Below are 21,594 nucleotides of genomic sequence, written 5' to 3' on the forward strand. Positions count from 1 at the left end.
TCTCAGCGTGGCTCTAATATGATACTAATACTCTGTTGTTTTTTTCAACTCTTTAGTGTATGAATTATCACTTACAACATGTGACATTCGGGCAAAAACAGAAACATTAAAGCATCATAATGAAATATGGATAACATAACAGATTTGACTCCACTGTCAATAGGACTGTACAGTGCAAAACTTAGGCAATAAAATGACATTTCTTTGAAAGACTTCGTCGTCGTGGAGACCCTACGGCCGGTGTGACGTCATTAAAACATGTTCCTTCCGTCCGACGCTGTGTGGAGCTGCTCCGGCCGAACGTGAACTGCTAGCAAACCAGCAGACAAAAGCAACAAAGTGAGCCCCCCCTCCGGATCAATCAAATGTGTCATATTTAACCGTTTAAGAGCCGAAAACCCAGTGATCACTTCGCCCTACTTCACAGTAAGTTCACTCAGCGCATGTACTCGTCTATGGAGCTTTTAACGTGGTCAGGACGTCGTGGTGAATGCCGGACTGACTCGGATCCAGGGTGGTTCGTGTGTTGCCACGGCTGGGTTCTGCCTCGCCAGGTTAGCTAGTATGTCCTATGTGTGTGTGGCCTAGCTGGCAGCTAACCAGCTAGCAATCGTGGTGTGGTCCGAAATTTACCTACGGCATTTCACAGGTTATTATAACGCTGGTAAGATAGTTGTTTAAGTTACGACGCCTTGGATGTTTGTGCTACAAAGCCATGTGATAGAAGTCTTATACCTGCGTGTTTGTTTTTGTGTGTGTATTAGTTAGCCTTTGCGGCTAACCCAGTTAGCCACCGTGGTGTTTATTGATGTTGTCGCGTAACTGCCACTTATATTTTAATATAGCGTTAAATATGTATTAGTCTGGGGGTCACACACGTTTCAGGATGTGTGTTGGCGGTTGTTGTATTGGGATGAGCTGAAAGCAGGGTATTGGATGTCTTTTTTTGGAAGTCGTTGTGTGTTGAGTGAAGATGAAAGCTAGTCAGCGTTGTGGCTATTTTCTGCTGTCCTCTCGCATCTTCCTGACTAGCACTTGAGCCAAACCCGGAAAAACTGGCTGTCACTGCTCACTTAGGAAATGACTTACTTGCTTTTTTTGGATTCCTACTTAAGAGTATTACTAAATATGGGTATAAATGGTCACATCGATCACATTTATAAAGTTCGATTGAAGTAAATGATTGATTATTGTTCATGTTTATGTCGAGAGTCCCACTAGTTGGCCGGTTTGCATTTGAGTGATACTTGTGTACTTAAGCTAATGCTGTTAGAAACGATGTGTCTAGCATGTACACGCACTGTTCCTTTTGTTAATGTTTATCCTTTTCTACTGGTTGTTTGCTCATGTATTGTAAAGATAACTTTTAATTTTATAACAAGGGAGTGTTTACTCAACATGGTCACTCACTTGTTTTATGTTGTATTTACAGTATATACTGCACTACTTCATGTTGATGCTTTTGGTCCATAGCAAAACAAAACGTATATTTATTAGTTATTACATTATAAGGAAAATAGTGTTATGCCAATTCAGTGCAAAGCTGGTGCTGTGTAATACAACCATTTTGCAATAAATTCTTTCTTAATTATTTTTATACTCACACACACAACCTTATATATATATATATATATGTATATAGAGAGAGAGGGGTGTTGATTTAAACTTGGAGGCTGTATATTGTGGTGCTGTTAAACGGTATTGCATTATACTGAGAGGTGTTAATAATATTCTGTCCACCCCATATCAGTGAGGGTACATTGAAAATTGACTTACATATTTGGTGGTGTGGTTCAGATAATGTTTTCACAGCCTGGTAACATCCTGATATTGCCTCATGGTCAAAATGGTAGATTAGTTGTGTCTAAAATTGTGAGAAATTCTATTTTTCTCTGACTTTTTTTTTTTTAAACAAACACCAGATATGCCCCAGCTGACTTCAGTGATTAGTTCCCCCAAGATTTCTTAATCAGTCATATCATCTGCTGAAGTGTTGAGATTTTAGAAATGCATCAAAAGATCCAATCTAGTGTATCAAAGATTTAAGCAGTTTGTGTGCAGAGTTGTAGCCTGTTGTCAGTCTTTTATGAGCCCACTGTATTATGAGGCAGTTATACATAATCAAATGGGATAATAAAAAAGCTCTTAGCATTACAGAGCATGAAGTTTAAAGCCCATAACTCAAATGGCTTGCATGGAGTTCTGAATCAACAGAAATGTTGTTTATATTTCTTGGTAATCACGGTGAGAAAGAGTAATTTTGGGTGTGAGTGTTATTATACTAAACGCTGAACGAATTGAGCAACAGTTCTGTGGAAGAAGCTTGGAGAGGGGTTGTGTTCTTGATGGATGATTAGCATTTCCCAGTTGGCTGTGTGCACATGTAAGCTGTGTCGCAATTCAGGAAATGGATCCTGCAGAGACCCATGAAGTGTGTCCTCTGTAGGAGCTGAACATCAGGCTGGGCCTACACCTGTAAATGAGACAGAGACCAAAACTAACACTGTTCGGGCAGTGCTTGTCAACTTGCAAATTCAATCATTTTTTATATTTATTACAAAAGTGGTTTAAAAATCAAAGTGTTTAATACCAGTGTTAAATTGAGGGACTTGAACTTGATTTTATATCAGAAGTTGTGACTTTTAGCTTCAACATACCATTGCTGCAGCCAAACCTTGCTTGGTCATACAGTTTTAAAAAATATATATATTATATTTTTTCATGTCAGATCTTCTGTGTTATTGTGGACTACCTGTTAGGAATGGGATGGTGTGAACATTTCATGTCACAATTATCCTGGCCTAAATAATTGTGGTTCACAATATTATCTTAATGTGCTTAAAACACTTAAAATGGCACGAAAACATACTGGAATCAATTTACTTTAAATTCTGTTACGAAATTATTATTTTTATTATATCACAGATAGGACATCTTTTTTTTTAGTGAACATCTCAAGTGAAAAACAATTTAACTATCTTAAATGAGGTAATCATAAGGCCCACTGCATTAATAAAGGATAAATAAGAAATGGCAACTTTTTGTGAGTCTGTTCTTCCTTATTCTTCTGATAATATTTTTTTAAATTCAGCACTGTTTTTCACTGGTCTACAATGATGTCAAACTGCACAGACTACATTTTCATCAGTTGCATCAGTATATATTATTCATCCCTTAAGAAATCAGGAAGTCCAACTGCTATTGTTTCATAGAGTCAAATTGCAAATTACTTTTGTGAGGATATTCACAATAATCCAGATTCATGATTATTCTGCTAATGGAAACTCACCATGTTCAATTTATCGTGTCTTTTAACGCAGTCCCTGATTAAAATGATCCTATCATCCAATCCCTGAAACCTGAATTACCTGTTGTTTTGGAATCTCGTTTTATTTTTAGAATACACTTTGATGTATTTTCTCTCTCTTGTCCCTCTCTCTCTTTCTCTCTCTCTCACTCTTTCAATTAAGGTTGTGTGTGGAGAGGCGAAACCATTTCAGTCATAAATGGAGAGGGACAAGCAGGCACCTTGTGTCCCGGACAGCCACACACGCATAACAACACCTGCTTGAAAGCTGCAGTATCGATGACTACACCTGACAAAATTGATTACGTTTGACAACGCAGACCTGACTATTCTACAGAAACTCTTGGGCTGCTGCCATGGATGGGGAGGAAGAGGTCTCTCACATGAGTGAGGAGATGGTCATTGAACCTAATGGCTCCTTAGAAAACAAGAAAAGAGAGGCAAAAGGGACCTGCCTGAAAATTGAAGGCCAGGATGGCTATGTCTTCAAATCCTACAGCATTAACCCTCATGACTCTGCAGATGCAAAGTCATTAGCTTCTTCCTCAATAACACTGGATAAAGACTCTCCCCATTCTATTGATTTATCTTCTCAGGGTGACAAACAGATGGAGTCAGACATAGAAAAAGAGACTGATCCAGCTTCTCCCACTCTTTCAAACAAATGCGAAAACACTGATACTGAGGAAAATACAGAGAATCAAAAGTGTGAAAATGGCAATGAGGCAAGTCAACATATCAAAGAGGAGAGTGGGGATGCAAATGGGATGGAGGAGGAAACCCAGGATGATGAAAGGCTAGCATTCGGTAGCTCAATTGGCCCTTTTGTAACTAAAGATGGGGATGAGTACAGTAATTTACTTAGTGGATACACAAGCACCCTTTATGATGTTGCCATGGACGCTGTCACACAGAGCCTTTTGTCATCTATGAGGAGTCACACCAACCCGAGGAAAAAATCTCCTGCATGGAATCATTTCTGCATATCGCCACGAGACAGTACCAAAGCAATCTGTTTATACTGCATGAAAGAGTTCAGTCGGGGTAAGAATGAGAAAGACCTCAGTACAAGTTGTTTAATGAGGCATGTACGAAGGGCTCACCCCACTGTGCTTTTACAAGACGGAGCAGACACATCCGCAAACAATCTGACTAGCGCCATTGCCTCACCTTTGATACCTCCTTCCCCAAACTCACCAAAAAACGGAGACTTGATAAATAGCATTAATACTTCTGCCTCAAAGAACACTTCACCGTCCACCTCCTCAGCTGAAAACACAGACCTGTCATCCAAAGAAGTGTTACCCAAAGTCGAACCAAAACTAGAACCATATGCCAACACTGACACTGTTTGCAGCATACTCTCATCCTCACATTCCAGTGAAAACAACCTTGAAGACATGTCAGACGGGGGGCCCGAGCGCCTTCCCGGAACCCCAAAAAGTGCTAGTTCCCGCCGGAGATCAGCTGTATGGAAACACTTCTACCTTTCACCTGCTGACAATTCCAAAGCAGTATGTATCCATTGCATGAATGAATTCAGTAGAGGTAAAAATGGAAAAGATCTTGGGACAAGCTGTCTTATTCGTCACATGTGGAGGGCCCACAAAGAAGTTGTCATTGAGGAAAATGGACAGGGAAATCACATTCCCCCACCCTACACAAACCCGCCCTCACTGTTGTCACGCACACAACTACAGGACCCACTGGAAGTAAAGAAAGAATCACCCCTTCTTCCATCCTCACCAGAAACTATATCAGATGAATTGCCCCAAAGCATGGAGGAGAGTATGGATATAAAGGAGGAACCCGATGAGGTGATGCTTCTCCCAGGGCAGGAGCCCTCACTCAATCTCTCCTTCGGAGCTCAAGTGGAGGATACACCCTTAACTTCATCGCCATGTGATCGCTCTGAGGGTCCCAGCTTCAATCAGGATCATTCAGTTTTCCAGCAAAACAAGAAGATCATGAAACGGGTGAAATCTGAAGTTTGGCACCATTTCATTGTGTCACCGGTGGACCAGTTAAAAGCACTGTGCCGTTACTGTCCATGCGTCATCAGTCGGGGGAAACGGGGTGACTTTGGTACAAGCTGCCTGATGAGGCACCTCATGAGACGCCACCCAGACTTCCTCAAAAACCAAAAAAGCACAGATGACAAGGAGTCTTCTCCTAGTCCCTATACCAACCTCACCGCAACAGACACAGTTTCAACCAAAGAAACTGAAAGCCCTGCCATTCAGAAAAAGCCACAAACCTTGCCTGTTTTCAGTAAAAAGACATCAAAACTGTGGAACCATTTCTCCATCTCACCTGCTGACCCCACAAAGGTGGTTTGTTTGCACTGTAGCCGCACAATTAGCAGAGGCAAAAAGACTACAAACCTCGGCACAAGCTGCCTCTTCAGGCACATGCAGAGGTTTCATGGACATGTTCTTGAAAATAATAATACTATCTCAGGTGATGGGCCATCTGCAGAGATTCATGTCAAACAAGAGCTCATGGATACTACTGTGTATGAAACAGAGCAGACCCGTGAGAGGTTCGATGAACACCACCCGGTTGCCAAAAAAATCACCAAACTTATCGCAGAAATGCTCGCACTGGATCTTCAGCCATCAGCTGTGGTGGAGAATGCTGGACTGAACAGACTACTTGAGTACCTCCAGCCTCAGTATTCTCTACCACCTTCTTCTTATTTTACCAGCACTGCCATACCAGATATGTACGAAAGGGTTAAGGATGTTGTGCTGACACACCTAAAAGAGGCTGAAGGTGGTGTTGTCCACTTCACGACTAGTATTTGGGTCAGTAGCCAGACAAGGGAATACCTGACCCTCACAGCCCACTGGGCGACGTACGAGTCAAGTGTCAGACCCCAGGGTCAGGACTTTCATTGCTCCGCTCTCCTCAGTGTCTCACAAATAGACTGCGATCACGATATGCATGACATCCCAAAACAGCTCGAGTATCTGTGGGAATCTTGGATCACCTCATCAGGGCTGAAAAAGGGGTTCACTGTAACTGATAACAACACCATAAGAAACACCTTGGAGGACCATGGCCATGTCACCATGCAGTGTTTCGGACACACTATAGACCTCATTGTTAGCGAAGCCATAAAGAGCCAGAGAATGGTTCAGAACCTTCTGAGTATTGCACGAAAGATCTGTGAACGCGTGCACCGCTCGGCAAAGGCCAAGGAGAAGCTGGCTGAGCTCCAGAGGGTCCACCAGCTGCCAGAGAACCAGCTGATCCAGGATGTTCCTTCCAAATGGAAGACCTCCTTTTTCATGCTGGAGCGCCTGGTGGAGCAGAAGAAAGCCATCGACGAGATGTCGATCGAGTGCAATTTCAGGGAAATGATCAGTTGCGATCAGTGGGAGGTGATGCTGTCGGTCTGCAATGCACTGAAACCTTTCGAAGTCGCCTGCAGGGAGATGAACAATCGCACTGCCACTCTGGGACAAGTGATACCACTCATTCACATCCTCAACAGAAAGATCGACCTGCTGTTTGATGAGACCGTGGGCATAGACAACATGCTCAAGTCTCTAAAAGAAGCCATGGTGAGCAGGATGTCCGCAACTTTGCACGACCCACAGTACACTTGGGCCACCATGCTGGACCCACGATACAAGACTTCATTGTTCACAGAGGAAGAAGCCGAGCGATTTAAACAAGACCTAATCCAGGAGTTGGACTTGTCCTCTTCTACCTCAGTTGAAGAAAAGTCTCCGCTGCCCAACGGCTGCAATGAGGCCCCTTTGTCATCCGCCAACTCCCATTCAAACAAAGACAACCTCTGGTCCCTGATGGCTGATATCAGACAAAAGATAAAACACGAGGAGAAGCCAAAGTCTTCAGAGCTGGCAGTGCTGGAGTACCTTGAGGAAGACATACTTGATCAAAGCTGTGACCCCCTCGACTACTGGAACCTGAAAAAGTTCCTGTGGCCCGATCTTGCCAAAGTAGCCGCCCGTTATGTGGGTTGCCCCCCCAGCATCATCCCAGCAGAAACACTGTTCAGCACAGCTAGCAACAACTGTGCCCTAAATCAGCCCAGGCCTTTACTGGAGAATGTGGAGGGTATGCTGTTCCTCAAGGTCAACCTCCCTCTGATTTATTTTCAGTACTGATTTCAAAATGAAGCATTAACTTGAAAACCCTTTTATCAAGGACCAAGAGACATAGCTGTGAAATGGGGGGTTTTCTGTTGGGCAAAATGTAAAATATCAATTTATACACTGATCGAATCTCAATGCAAAGGCCAGATCTGGAGGTTTTATTGTGTTCTATGTACTACTGTTAAAACACTTTCGAGCTGTTGTGATGAAAAGTCTCAGTCAGAAGTGTATCAGGGAGGGAGGGTTTTTCTAGCTGTAGGGGTTGGTGATGTGTGTTTTTTCTTGTAAATCGATGTTTTTTTTTTTTCTTGTGTTCCGTGTCTACTCTCTCCTTGTGCCTTATCCAAAACTACTTCAGGTCAAAATGCTGTAAATATTTTGTTAAATTTGCGCAGATCATGTCAGGATGCTTTTGATTATTAAAAAAAAGATAGATGCAGAGTTGTTTTCTGTATGAAAACATGGCCCAAAAATAAATGCTGTGACTGAAAGATGTTTTAAGTTAATGTTATTTAATTTCCATTGTGAAATCGTGGTTCATGGTACTGTCATTTAGAAATAGACTTTTTTTTCTTTTCTTTTTTTACTTGCTGAAATGTTTTTAATAAGATCGTGTATTATATTGCTGTATTTTCAGAAAAAAAAGATGTTTGTTTGGATTATACAATTTTTGTCTCTTAAGCACAATTTAAGTTTATGTCCAGGGGATTAAATTATGGGTTTATTATTGAGTAAACCAATGTACTGTACATTTTTATATGAAATGACTTCTGAACCTAATTTGATAAATGTTTTAGCATTGAGACTGGAACCATGCAATTTGTGGTCATTTGTAAATAAAGGTTTTCCTTATGCAACATTGGGATAGGGTTTCTTTGTGTTAAATCAATACATATTTAAATGAACAGACTCAAAGGTTTGAAGTCATCAGCAAAGCTGGTTCCACTCATTTTCAACTTTATTCATCTATAAAAAAAATCTTATCTTCACAACATACAAACAACAGCCTGAGATAAATAATACAGCACACTCTGTAGAAGATACAAGAGCTTCTTTGTAAGAAAACTTAATTTTTCTTCCTTACCAGTCATGAAAAATACAACGCTAACAACTCCAGTATGTTTCTTAGCATGAGAAAAGAACCATTTGCACGGGTGTAACATTTTGAACATTAGTTTAATGCAACTTCTACTGGGCTAGCACACGATAGTGGAATGTGACCGATATTAGTCCTGTTGTTTGTGTAAAACCTGGAGAGATGCACATAACACACCTATATCCTATTACAACCTGTGAGAACACTGATTATACACATTAAATATCACCTTTGGTCAATAACAAAATAACTCCTCAGTCTTATTCAGTATGGTCTTTCTTTTGCCCAGCTTCAGTCCTCCTCTCCATCAGCACAGTCTTTCTCTCTAATCGCACACTCACAGGAGGGAAGTGAAACACTTTGAAGCCGATGTTGCTGTAACCTTCTATGAAAGCCAGAGGTTGATGAGTGTCCTGGAGTTGCCGGATCTTGGTATCATTAGCCTCTATTAGTAGGTGTGAGTACATTTTGATCTGAGGATTAGTGGGGCTCATGTCCTCTCGTTTGTCATATCTGTTGGAAAAAAATGAGAAAAAATGTGAAAAAACTGAAGAATTCAATAGGGGTTAGTCCAAAACTAGGAAAACACACCTACCTCCATTTTCTGTTCTGCTCCAAGAAGCGTGATACTCCAGTTTCAGCAGTGTAGGTGTCAATATGAACAAAGACATCTGAAATGACAAAACTAATGTGTGATTATATCTGTGCAGTGTACTCTGAACAAATATGTATATAGCATGTTTGATAACGAGCTCAAACAGAAAAGCCAGGGTTTTTATGTCTCCTGCACTGTCAACATGGTTATTATGGATTGGTACACACACTGAAGTAATTAACTATGTTTAGATTTCACTTACTCTCCTATTTAAAGCTTGTATGGATCAATAGTTTCTGATATTTTGTACGATGACCTTCCTGTTAATCAAATTGAGCTAATGAGATCATTCCAACCTGCTGTGGATGGCAACAGTCTGTGGAGTTCCAGCATCCCTCGGCCTCCCGGGTAGTTGTGGTGGGAAACATAGAGACAAATACTAGAGTACAGCATGTTGGTCAACAGCTGGCCAACCACAACTGCAGAGCCCAGTTTATACATCCAGGATTTCTGGTAGTTGCACAAACTAAGGCACACAGGGGGAAAAAAATAATATGGCTGGTAAAGTGAGAAAAGTGTCTGGGATGTGCTGGAATCCACCCAACACTTGATAAATTGTAAATGTCTTGCCCTGTGTTTTTCACCGTTAACGTTAGGATATCATATCTCAACTTACATAAAAGAGCAGCCTCGGGCGGCCACCAAGCTGAGCACAGGGAAAGTGTATATGATGAATCGCAGCTCCTTGTGTGGCAGCAGCGAGTAGATGAGGATGAAGCCCACTGTAGGTAGCAGAATTAGCCTCATCCGTCTATCAAGGAGACCAAGGGGGACGAAAAGCAGTGTGCAGCCCAGGGCTCGGGGCACCGCGGAGTAGAAGTACCAGAGGAAAGGAGAGGTTTACTGGGGAGGGGAGGGTCAAGGAGAACTTGAGGGTGGAGATGATATTAAAATCTTAATGAATTCTATTGAGAGTAAATTCACAAAAAGTAAATGAAGTGATAGCGATTTGTGAAATGAAAGGATATTCCCCAGTTGGAACTCTTGTTGAGAATAGTGTTGTACCACAAAACCTGACCCTCAGGCCACAAGAGCTTATTCCAAAAGAAACTGTCAACTCCCACAGTCAGAGCTGCAAAATATAGAGACAAAGTATTAAAAATTACAGCTCATTTATTGAGAATAGTTCATTGAGCATATAATTCAACACTCACCCAGTGACAAGATCCCAGCAGGTACAGCATAGTAAAGCAAATCCAACAGTCCCAGCTTCCTGCTCAGCAGCGATATCAACAACATGAGACCCATGAAGATGCAGAGCTCCGACCGGAACACAATGATGACTAACGCAGAGAGGCTGATGAATCTCCCGTATCTCTGAGCCATCCAAGAAGTGAATGCAACAAGAACTGGGAATATAAATTTAGCATCAACATGTCTGTGGATTCAATTGGTTGCAAAAGTGATTTAGGAGAACAGCGAGATAGAAAAGCTTGAGATTATCATGACTGATGATATCTTACCTAGTGGCAGTGCAAACACATTAGGGAGTGTCCTGGTGCTGTAGAACATTAGGTGAAACTGTGAAGCACACGTCACACAGAAGAGTCCTGCAACCGTGGAGCCAAACTGCCTCCTCACCTCTCTCTGCATGTGCCATAGTGCACCGACTACACAGAGTCCCAGAGAAGCTCGCACTGTACAGAGAGCAAAAAACAGCATCAGTTAGAACTGTTTAAAACCAAAGAGCTTTGGGATTATTAACATATAATTTGGATAGAAAATGATTTTAGTAAGATTTTTTTACCCATTATCTGTGTGAAGAATTTTGGCGCATCCAGCAGAGAGGACAGAAACACAGCAGGGGAGCAGAAGGCAGAGAGAAACAATGGGCCAACGAAAGTTCGTGGCACCACGCCAGGGAACTCATGATGGTCATACTGAAAGACAGAACATGCACTTTTCAGGCTTTCAACAACAAGTTCATCCAGAAGATATTTTTAACTTGAATTAATAGTGTTCTCATGATGAAGATCATATGATATGATCAAAAGCTACAGAACAGCTATTAAAAAATATAATTTATATAAAATATATATATTAAAAAAATATATATTATATATTGTTTTGTCAGTTCTTTTGGCACTGTATAGATAACAATAATAATGATGATGATGATAATAATAATAATAACAATAATAATAATAATAATAATAAGTATGTATGATATTCTTCTATACTATACTGTACTATACTATATTCTAATATGGTAACAACAGCACTCATTGCTATGTTTGAGGCTGAAATCACTCAAATTAAACGTTTGTTAATCCTCTTTGCAACTGTTTGACATATTATATTATTTTTATCAATTCATATATTACCTCAAGTATACAAATATAGGTTAAAAAGGGAAAGATAAAGAAAAGATAAAGCAGAAAGCTATACAAATCTGTAAATATCTGCTGACTGTTGATAAGAGTGTCTGTATGGTTTTGTGTTAGCATATAAATCAGCTGCTTACCTTGTGAAAGTCAAACCTGTGGTACAGGATGTCGTGCGCCGCTTGTAAGTTAAAGCTCTCCTCAACTTTAGTGAACGGACACACGCATAAATGCAGGAGAGACACAGAAAGGAACAGAAAAAGCAGTGGGAGCCCCAAAACCTGCCTTTTTTCAGCCATGACAGCTGAGAGATGTTTCATCACGTCCGGGCAAGACCGGAAGTAAGCAACGATGTTTCCGTATCGCTAAAATATATATATATATATTTATTAGTTTTAAATGTAAATTATGAAATTAAAGTGTTGTGTATTAATTGGATAATTTTATTAAAAAATAATGTGTTTTTGATATTTACAAATACCCGTCTTTCCTGTTTTTGTCCCGGGCGTGGCGGCGTGTGATTGGTCTAGCGCTTGATAAACAGGCGCTCGCAGCCAATCACCACAAGCCACACTGCGACAGAGAGGCTGACGCGGAAAACTAGAAAGGCATCGTGTTTTTTCTTCACCCGGCATGTAAATACTACTTTGTTGCCCTTTGCATAGATAACGCTTACTGTCATTTAATGTTTAGAGCAGCTCATTTAGATGTGTCCGAGCGGTGCGGCACGTTGGTAGATTTAGTATCAAACGTGTGTCCTGCTATGAAACTGTGTGTGTGAGCTGAGCGGCTGAGATGCTGTCCACCGGTCCAGAGCTGCGGCTCCTACGGAGGCTACTGTCTTGTGTAACTCTTGTTTTACTTTTTCAAGCCACCGACGCCAAGAGGGATTTAAAAAGCGCCTGTACCACCTGTCAGAAAATTACTGATAACTTCAACAAGGTCAGACAACAAAATACAACATAAACATGGACGTCTTATACTGTGAATGTGAAATGTCTCTATTGTCTGTGTTTTTCTCTTTGTCTGCTCTCTGTTTTCTCCTCCACCAAACATTGATCGAGTCTGTATTTCAGGGCTTTGACAGAACAGCAAAGCAGAACTTTGGTGGAGGAAACACAGCCTGGGAGGAGAGGAAATTATCCAAATATGAGACAAGGTGAGACCGTGCATCCTGTTCTGTCCAAACTCCAGGTCACCCTGCCACAGGTGTGTTACATTGGGTGTTACATCATACTTGGTGACCTACCAGATTCAGTGACCTGCCCTGATATTCCTACACTAACCATCTCACTCCTCATGCCTAAACCTCACTCCTCATGCCTAAACCTAACAAACAATGCAAGTCACTGATTCTAATGTGTCATTAAATACGGTGTAACACCGAAAATCAGAGTTGTTTGTTTCACACTCAGAGCTATGGATTGTTGCACTTGGCACAAGAAGCGTATCACATTTTTAGATAAAAAAGAAACATGCATTTTAAATCCAAAATGAAGTGCCTGGCACGGAAAGTGTTGCATTTGGCAGATATCTGGTGTTAATCTCTCACTCTACTTTGCTTTCCTGCATTTTCACACATCTTAAACTAAATTCTAAGCAACACTTCCTTTTTTTTTACCACCTAGATTTTGTCTTGATACATCCTCATATCTGCCTCATCCTTCTTACACCATGTGCTTACCCTGTGCTGTTTGTTACAGTGAGATTCGTCTGGTGGAGATCGTGGAGGGGCTGTGTGACAGCAGCAGCTTTGAGTGCAACCACATGGTAGAAGAGCATGAGGAGCATTTTGAGACTTGGTGGTTCAAGAGGTGGGTAGTCCGCTTTCATAGAGGCTAGTACACACAGCTTGAATGAGAAAACAGTGATTCCCTGCCAGCACAGTTAGGCAAACAAACAGAAGTATAGTCTACAGTCATTTGTGTATTTCAACAAATCTGATGCAGTAACCCAGATCTCTTCCTGTTTCATTTCCTGTTGCAATACAGGAAAACAAAACATCCTGATTTGCATAAATGGTTCTGCGTTGAAACCATCAAAGTGTGCTGTCCAAAAGGAACGTTTGGACCGGACTGCAATGGTGAGAAAAACTCCTCTTGTAAACCAGAGAGCAGCATTTGGCACATACTAAAGTTGTTTAACTGTTGTCTTTATCCGTCTTCCGTCTGATTTAATTTTTTTATAAAGCATGTGTCGGAGGTTCTGAGAGACCCTGTCACGGAAATGGAATGTGCGACGGTGATGGAAGTCGAGGAGGTGACGGACAGTGCAGCTGTGACCACGGTTATAAAGGGGAGTTCTGCCTGGATTGCATAGACGGTTACTTCAATGAAGTGAGGAATGACACCTTCTCCTTGTGCACAGGTACAATTCACAAATACAACTGGATATCATCATCCATCTTTTTTATACATACATACATACATACATACATGCATACATACATACAGTAAGAGGACTGACTAGTAAATCTGCTGTTACAGAATGTCACTCTTCCTGCAAGACCTGTACTGGAGGAACCAATCAGGACTGTGATGAGTGCAAAGAAGGCTGGGAGGAGGATGACCAGGAAGCTTGTGTCGGTAAGAAGAGCAGTAATAAGTCTCCATGTGGTGACTAGTCTACAGGAAAAAGTAACTAAAATGTATAAATATTTTAATCACAAGTCTTGTGTCATTTAAAATAGATGCAATTAACTTTCTTCTTACAGCTGAAACTTAATAATGTCAGCACAGCAAGACTTTGATGATAAAACAGTAACAATTTCAATTAAAAATAGAAAAAGCTGTAATTGTGCTGATGATTAGCTCAGCACAATTACACAATACATCATACTCTACTGCAGGTTGCCTGACCAGTCTTACTAGTTTGTAGCAGTTTTGGAAGCAGAGAGCAGTTAATCAGTGTATTCACAACAACCTGTCAGTTAACTTCTGAATTAGGAGCACTACATTTGATGCAGCGCCCTAATGGAAAATCATAGTAGCACCCATAACTCTGCCTGCTAGTCTCCAGACTAGACAGACAGACAGACAGACAGACAGACACACACACACACACACACACACACACACACACACACACACACACACACACACACACACACACACACACACACACACACACACTTCAATATCAAAGAACTTAAAATACTGTGTGATGAAAGCATGTTTGATCTGCTATATTTCATAAGGATGTTTTTCATTCTGTTGTGATAAGCTGCATAAATAATGTACAGTAGATTATTGCTGCAATGATTAGTTGATTTAACAAGTAGTTAACTATTTGATTGCCAGTTATTTATAATCAATTAATCATTCTTTTTTTTTTTTTTTTTTTTTTTTTTTAAAGAAAAAAGTGTTCAAATTCTGTGATTCCAGTTTCTCAAATGTGAATATGTGTGCACCAGTTTACCTCACTGCAGTCCATCTGATGTGTTACAGATGTAAATGAGTGCTCCAAAGACTCTTCCCCATGTGAAGAAGATCAATACTGCCTCAACACAGAGGGCTCCTACTCCTGCAAGGGTAAGAGGACATAATGCAATCAGCATGTGCGCAACATTTTGGACATGAACCATTTCTAATGTCTTTTAAAGTGTTATTTTAGTTAAAGAAAGATGTTTATCCAAACTGTGCTGAGAAAGTCTCACAAAATTGGCACCATGAACTTTCTGAAAATGCATTATGATGTTTCACAAAAGTACAGCTATCAAACTGGAAATCAGTCAAAGGTTTTTCAGGAACAATCATCTTTTGTTTGTCCTTCACAGCCTGTGATAAAGTGTGCTCGGGCTGCACAGGAGCCGGTCCTGATAACTGCCAGGCTTGTGCCAGCGGGTACCAGCTCACAGAGGGCACCTGCACAGGTATGTTATTGGAAACACTTTACAGTTTGAAAGGATTCATTCATAAATGCTGTGTATCCATTCTTGAGGGATTTGTTAGTCAAGGGTCAGTATTTCTAAATCTGATTCAGTGCTCTGAATTGCAACAAAACAATTTTTCACAGAATGATGAAACATTGTGAAAAATTCAAGTTTATATGTATGGTGATTTGTGTTTTCACAGATTTAGCACCAAGACAACTTTATTCATGTACACGTCTGAAACACTTAAGAAAAAAACTTTCATGTTAAAGTTATTTATGAACAATTTAATTGATTTAAATGTCAATATTTTTTCTATTTTGTAGGTTGTTACAACACTGAACACACTACATGTCAGCATCATCCACCTTGATGTTAAATCATAGTCATGCATATTTATTTCTTCCTTTCATCCCTTACAGTCTTGCACTGAAAGTAATTGCATAAATGCTAACAGTTCTCATCTAGTTAGTTCAAGATTTCAGCTATTTAACATCCTCATGTTTACAGTGCTTTCATGCCGTTTTCATCCATTTATTTCGCTCTTCTTCTCCTTGCTGAAATATATTGTCAGTAGCCCAGAACATACAAACCAGACACTGACTCCAGAAAAGGGCTTGCACATTTTTCATTAGTTTCACGGTTCTGCTACACGCTTTGAATGCAAGGTGGATGCAGCTGGTTGTAATCTGTAACCTCACCACTAGATGCCACTAGATCATACACACTGGTCCTTTTTAATAGTTTAAAGCAATGTATGTCAGAGGACAGAGGAAAAAATAGTTTAAAGGTAAATAGTGTTAGTGTATCAGTATTTTATTGTTTATTCTGTCTGTTTTTTGCCAGATATTGATGAGTGTTTTGAGCAAGAGTCGGTATGTGCAAAGGAGCACCAGGAGTGTGTCAACACAAAAGGCAGCTACATGTGCAACTGCTCGAGCGGCTATGAGGAGCAAGATGGCGAGTGTGTCCAAATGCCGCAGCCAGGTGAGGATTACTGTTGATTTAAGGAGTGGTTTTATGGCATTTATGCTCTACTGAGCATAAACGGCATGACTCTGTTCAAATTCAGTGAGTCATATCAGTAGTTGATAAAACACTAAAGCATTTTCACACTATTTGCAGCAAGTTTTACATGTTACAACTTTAAAATTTTTGCTGTAAAACTTATTTTGAAATACAAAATAAAAATGAATTTAAGTTAATCTGATTATACTATGCTAAATATCTGAACATTTATATATAAACATTGTTTTTTCCATGCTTTCCCTGTCATCAGAAAAAGAGGAGGAACCAGAACCATCCGAGACCACCACAACTCCACACACAGAATTTTGATGTAAAAAGTGGCACCCAAAGGAGCTGATCTGGAAGAACTGTTGGGATCACTTGTTTTAAAATGATTGAATACATGCACTTAGCGTCCAACCTGCACTCAGAACCAACAAAAGCTGTCAGCTAGTGTTTTCTACCAGTGGATCAAGGATTCCAGGACAAAAGAGACATTTTCTGCTCTATGTGCTGTCGTTGCTTTTTTCTGGTGTAGTAAAACTACCACTCGTTGTCTTTATTTGTTGTATGGTTTTAAGAAAATTAAAGGTGTTACAAATAAAGTGAAAAATGTCAAAGATACACATGTGACACAAGGTTTATATTTTTGGGTCTTTTGAGGTATTACTATCAAGTAGTAGAAATGATCACAGGAGATTATGTGTTGTAGGAATGTTAAGTGACCACAAGGTGGCACCCTAACCATATGAAATGCAGACGCTCAATACTGACTGAAAATGTGTGCATTACCTTAATTGATGTAGCAAAGCCTAGACAGTCCAGACCGTCTCAATTCTGAATTGTTTTAAAATATCTTAAGTTCATATTGTATCTCACACCAACTTCTGTTTGTTTTTGTTGCAGTTTACCCTACAGAATCATGTTCTACTTCTTTATATGTGTATATATTTCATTTTTTGGGTATTTCCAATCACAACATTATCCAGTTTTACTTCGTGGCCCAGACTAAAAAAAAACAGTCACCTATCTCTGACATACTTTGGTCTTCGGAAAGTACCGTCATCACTCTGGTGTTAAGATGCTTTTTGGAAAGACCTTCCTCTGGCCCCATTTGGATCAAAGCATATTTTTCTAACCCAAGTCTCACCTTTCAAAAAGACTTCCCAGCTTCCTGCGCGATGATGTCAGCTGTTTTGACTCGACAGGCCTGCCAAGGTGGATGAACAGCCAGTTGAGACCTGTCTGAGCTAGCAGTGAGGCAGCAGAGATTCAATCATACCACAGCCCCCCCACCATACTTCACACACACACTGCTGTCCCTCCAATTTTCACCCCTGGTTGTTAAGTGCACTATATAAAAAGGTTCAGAAAGGACAGAAAACATTTCATCTTCAAATGTACATAAAAATGCAATGCTACACTGATATGATTATTTTTATCAACCACATGTCGATAACCATTTTCTTTTTAGTTCCACTGTTAAAGAGTTAAACCTTTTGGGAACTGTGCTAATTAGCTTTCTTGCTAAGAGTTAGATATTGATACGATTGATTGTACAAAAAAAACAAGATAACATTAGTTTAATAGTAAGTTTTTGGTGTTGGCGCTGGTAGATGGATAGAGCGAGGTTAGCTGCATCCTGTTTCCAGCCTTTAAGCTAAGCTAACCAGTTGCTGGCTGTAATTTACGGATTTGAAAGAAGTAATCTCATCTAACTCTTGGCAAGAGAGTAAACTCATTTCCTAAAATGTCCAATTATTTTTTAATGCAATGATATAATGAGGTCAGACAAAGAAACAGTTCCAAAGCAGCAAATGAGGAGCAGGATTAAGCAAAATGAGCACCCAAAAGGAGATGAAACTGGAGAAAATGTGTCAGTGGACCTGTAATGATAGCACACCCATCTAGGTGAATTTAGTTCATCTAGTCTTAATGGAGCTATGACACATATGAGAAATATTGGATATGATGCATCATTGCTTGGATACAGGATCAACTCTCCACTTTCACCACCTCAATGATCATTTCACAGCAAGCTGATGCTGAGTAACTGTTACCATGAGTAATGGTTTCACCTGGCTTTTCTTCCTCTTACAGGGGCATTTGTTATTTGATAAACACCTAGGCAGTTTAGCAGCAAAGATTTGGTGATTCAAGCTGTAGTAATATAATATAATCCACCCTTCTAAACCACAAAGTGAAGCCACAAAAACAGTGTCTAATTTTGTCTTCCTGAGACACATTCACTCTGTGCACAGACTTGGGGTTAGTTTGACTTTTGGAATTTTCAAATAACGTCACCTCAAAAATTCAGGAAACTACCTGATCTAACCCTATGTAGTGAGCTACCATAGCAAAGTCAGGTGGCTTCACTTTCTCATTCTGTTTAAGAGACAAGCATCTGAAATGATTTATGTGCACTGAAGTTTATCTCACTACTTGTCTTGATATACTTGTTTTGCCAGAGCTTGCATTTCCAGAAACTCTAAATTGGAGGTGCGAGTGCAAAGTTAGCATAACCTATTAGCGTCTAATTTCAAAAATAAAAAAGGGAACTAAACAAACACAAAAATAATTATTTAGAAGGTTTTAGGATGCTCGCACTGCTTGTTGTAATGTTTTGATGGAATTTGACGTTCCTTGACCTACAGTAGTGAGTGCAAACATAGCATGACTATCTCATCCACAACTTGCAAAATGAAAATCACATCTCAGATTAGAGATATGTAATGAACAGGTGGGTAGGCATTCATGATCTAGATTCAAATTTTCAGTCTTTCGTAGTGAACTTGTAACCTTTCTAAGACAGCTCCTCTAACCACTAGGCTTGCCCGCTGTTGAAATTAAAGTATTGTTTATGCTGCATGCTAGCCTCCCCTTTCGTGCGGCGTAGTGGATCCTTGGTCAGATTCCACAAAATGCACATCAAGAAAGTTGGTTTTGTGTGTCGGCACATGCACACCATTGCCCGGGTGTTTATATACACTGGAGTAGCATGCGCTGTGGTTGGAGGGGCACCGTGCTCTTTTCTCTTGCCTTTGTGGTGGTTTTCTTCTGCCAGTAAACCTCAGCTGTGGAGCACATGGTCCAGCTGTAGCGGGGTGACTATGAGGACAATGAGAGGGTTATTGAGGAAACCCAGGAGCATGCAGAGCTAGAAAGTGCCCTGACAGTGAGCTGTTAGCACTGTAATCTCCTCCATTCAGAGATGCTTTTTTACTTGAGTTAGCAGGACACATTGCCCTCTATTCCCTGGTATCATATTGTGACCGATTCTCATCTTCACCCTGATTCATCAGCGGCTAAATCTTAGGGCTGCGGTTTCCCAAAGCTATCCTTAGACAACAATCTTCTTTGTTCCATTGTAAGGCAGTGGGACAGAGATAATCATAGTGCTGAGGTATGTGTATGTGCTGCATTTTAAACTAGAAGCCAGATGTGGCACCATGTGCTTTTGTTCAGCTGACAGTGGCCTACACCGCCTCTGATGTCAGGCACTCCTTAAACTTGCTGCCCTCTCTGATGCGGTCGGGACTGCCTTTCTTTCACCCAGCTGGAAGCTCAACCGCCAGCAATTAAGCCTGACAAATTGGAAACTCGGCAGAGCAAACCCAAATGGAGCTCAAATATAGAAGTTCTCAAGGTGCTGTTTGGGAATCTGTTTTGCTTTGCAGACCACTGAGAAGGGAGGTGCAAGGAGCTTCAGTGAATGAATGAGACCAGCTCTCCTACTCTAAGATGCTTTATAGATGCTTGCACTAGCTTCCTGAATGCAGACTTTGGCTGGAAGTAGAAGCATTAGATGAAGGACTGAGGAGCAGCTGGGGTAGCATGTGTAGATGTAGCTGCCTGCCTGAGGTTTAGGAAGGGGAAATTGGAAATTTGTGTTGTGTGCGAAGAAGATAAAACACACCGACTCCCAGCCTGTGTGACCCCTGAAACATAGATGAACTGGTGGACTGCACCACAGATGCAGTTTCTTCAGATCCAGCTGCTCATTATTACCTGTTTACATTGTTAAACCTGCATGAATAGATTATTTTGCATCTTGGGGAAGCACAAGATGTTATGACAATATTAACAAACCTTACAGCTTTATATAAGTAACTGACCAATTATTTATGTATACATGAAGCAGTTATTATAACAACATTAGCATTCATATAGGGTTGTGTTTGTTTCCACCTGATGAATTTAAGTCCAGTGTTCGCTTATATACTTATACTTAACCATCGAGTACATTCAGTTTATCAGAACATTTCTTTGCTACAAATAACATCCTGCTGTGTCTTGAAACAGCTTTATATTTTCATTTGATGCTTTGTTGATATAAAAATATTCACTAGTGCAACTTCAAATTTAATCTAAATGAATTGCTATTTATTTTAAATGAGGTTTTAATTTACCCTTTTTAGTGTTAGTGTTTACTCATTACAGATTACAGCTTTTGATTTTTAGCAAAATTGAGGCATTTTCTATCAAAATGTTATGTTATGATCATTTATCTATATCAAAAAGCAGGTATGTTGCTCCTGCTGTGTAACTTCTCTTGTTTTTGCTGCCGGTTATCAAAATTAATTTTTAAAAGACGATAAAGGCATTCTCTTTACTGGAATCGAGCTGTACTGCAGACTCTGCATTTACTGACTGTGTTTTGGATTGATGACAAGGTCTGTCTTCAGGATATCCAATTGACTTTTTATGGTAGCAAAGAGAGAAACATAATGTAAATCTGAATTATTTACATCACAAGGTCATGATACTTTTTTTCACAATACAGTATGGTGTTTTTCCCCCTGAGGGAGCACAGAGATCATAGATTAGATGTATTTCATGTGTAAAAATGATGATTTTACCAGGGACAATTGTGTTCAATATAAGTGTAGAACCAATCCAAACATTTTTAATTATTCAGCATGTTATTTGGCCCTGTTGGTTAATTGTGCTGGGAGTGAAAAGTTGGAGGAAAAAATATGATACCATTTTCTTTATTACCTGGTATCCTGTGAGTAAATGTGGTCATAAAAGGTTCACATTGTGTTTACTTTCACTGGAAATATAAGTACTGTATACACATCTAAGTGCTGTATATTAAGGAGTGAATGTGACATCTATCCAAATAGAGACTTTTTTCATTCTTTGTTGTTTTCTGTTATTTCAAATAAGATGCTAGTTTCAGCACAGCCTCCTATAAAACAATGCA

General features: G+C 40.1%; 3 protein-coding genes across 3 annotated transcripts; 2 read left to right on the top strand and 1 right to left on the bottom strand.

Moving 5' to 3' along the window:
* The first annotated feature begins 312 nt into the window (after positions 1 to 312).
* Positions 313 to 8,285, top strand: zbed4 (zinc finger, BED-type containing 4). Its single transcript, XM_062443544.1, has 2 exons — positions 313 to 426; positions 3,471 to 8,285. The coding sequence occupies exon 2, from the start codon at positions 3,664 to 3,666 to the stop codon at positions 7,444 to 7,446; it is 3,783 nt and encodes a 1,260-aa protein (XP_062299528.1). The 5' UTR covers positions 313 to 426; positions 3,471 to 3,663; the 3' UTR covers positions 7,447 to 8,285.
* Positions 8,286 to 8,357: 72 nt separating this feature from the next.
* alg12 (ALG12 alpha-1,6-mannosyltransferase) lies at positions 8,358 to 11,823 on the bottom strand. Its single transcript, XM_062443545.1, has 9 exons — positions 11,650 to 11,823; positions 10,933 to 11,065; positions 10,649 to 10,822; positions 10,340 to 10,534; positions 10,153 to 10,257; positions 9,802 to 10,024; positions 9,482 to 9,651; positions 9,126 to 9,201; positions 8,358 to 9,043 (listed from the first exon to the last, which is right to left on the bottom strand). The coding sequence occupies exons 1-9, from the start codon at positions 11,806 to 11,808 to the stop codon at positions 8,791 to 8,793; spliced, it is 1,488 nt and encodes a 495-aa protein (XP_062299529.1). The 5' UTR covers positions 11,809 to 11,823; the 3' UTR covers positions 8,358 to 8,790.
* A 270-nt stretch (positions 11,824 to 12,093) lies between these two features.
* Positions 12,094 to 17,012, top strand: creld2 (cysteine-rich with EGF-like domains 2). The gene is made up of 10 exons (XM_062443546.1): positions 12,094 to 12,451; positions 12,586 to 12,668; positions 13,213 to 13,323; positions 13,501 to 13,592; positions 13,700 to 13,876; positions 13,996 to 14,094; positions 14,956 to 15,039; positions 15,285 to 15,380; positions 16,227 to 16,367; positions 16,660 to 17,012. Exons 1-10 carry the CDS (start codon positions 12,305 to 12,307, stop codon positions 16,716 to 16,718), a joined length of 1,089 nt encoding a protein of 362 aa, XP_062299530.1. The 5' UTR covers positions 12,094 to 12,304; the 3' UTR covers positions 16,719 to 17,012.
* The last annotated feature ends 4,582 nt before the right edge of the window (positions 17,013 to 21,594 follow it).

This window comes from Scomber scombrus, chromosome 22 (assembly GCF_963691925.1).
Source record: "Scomber scombrus chromosome 22, fScoSco1.1, whole genome shotgun sequence".
In the NCBI taxonomy this organism is placed as follows: Eukaryota; Metazoa; Chordata; class Actinopteri; order Scombriformes; family Scombridae; genus Scomber; species Scomber scombrus.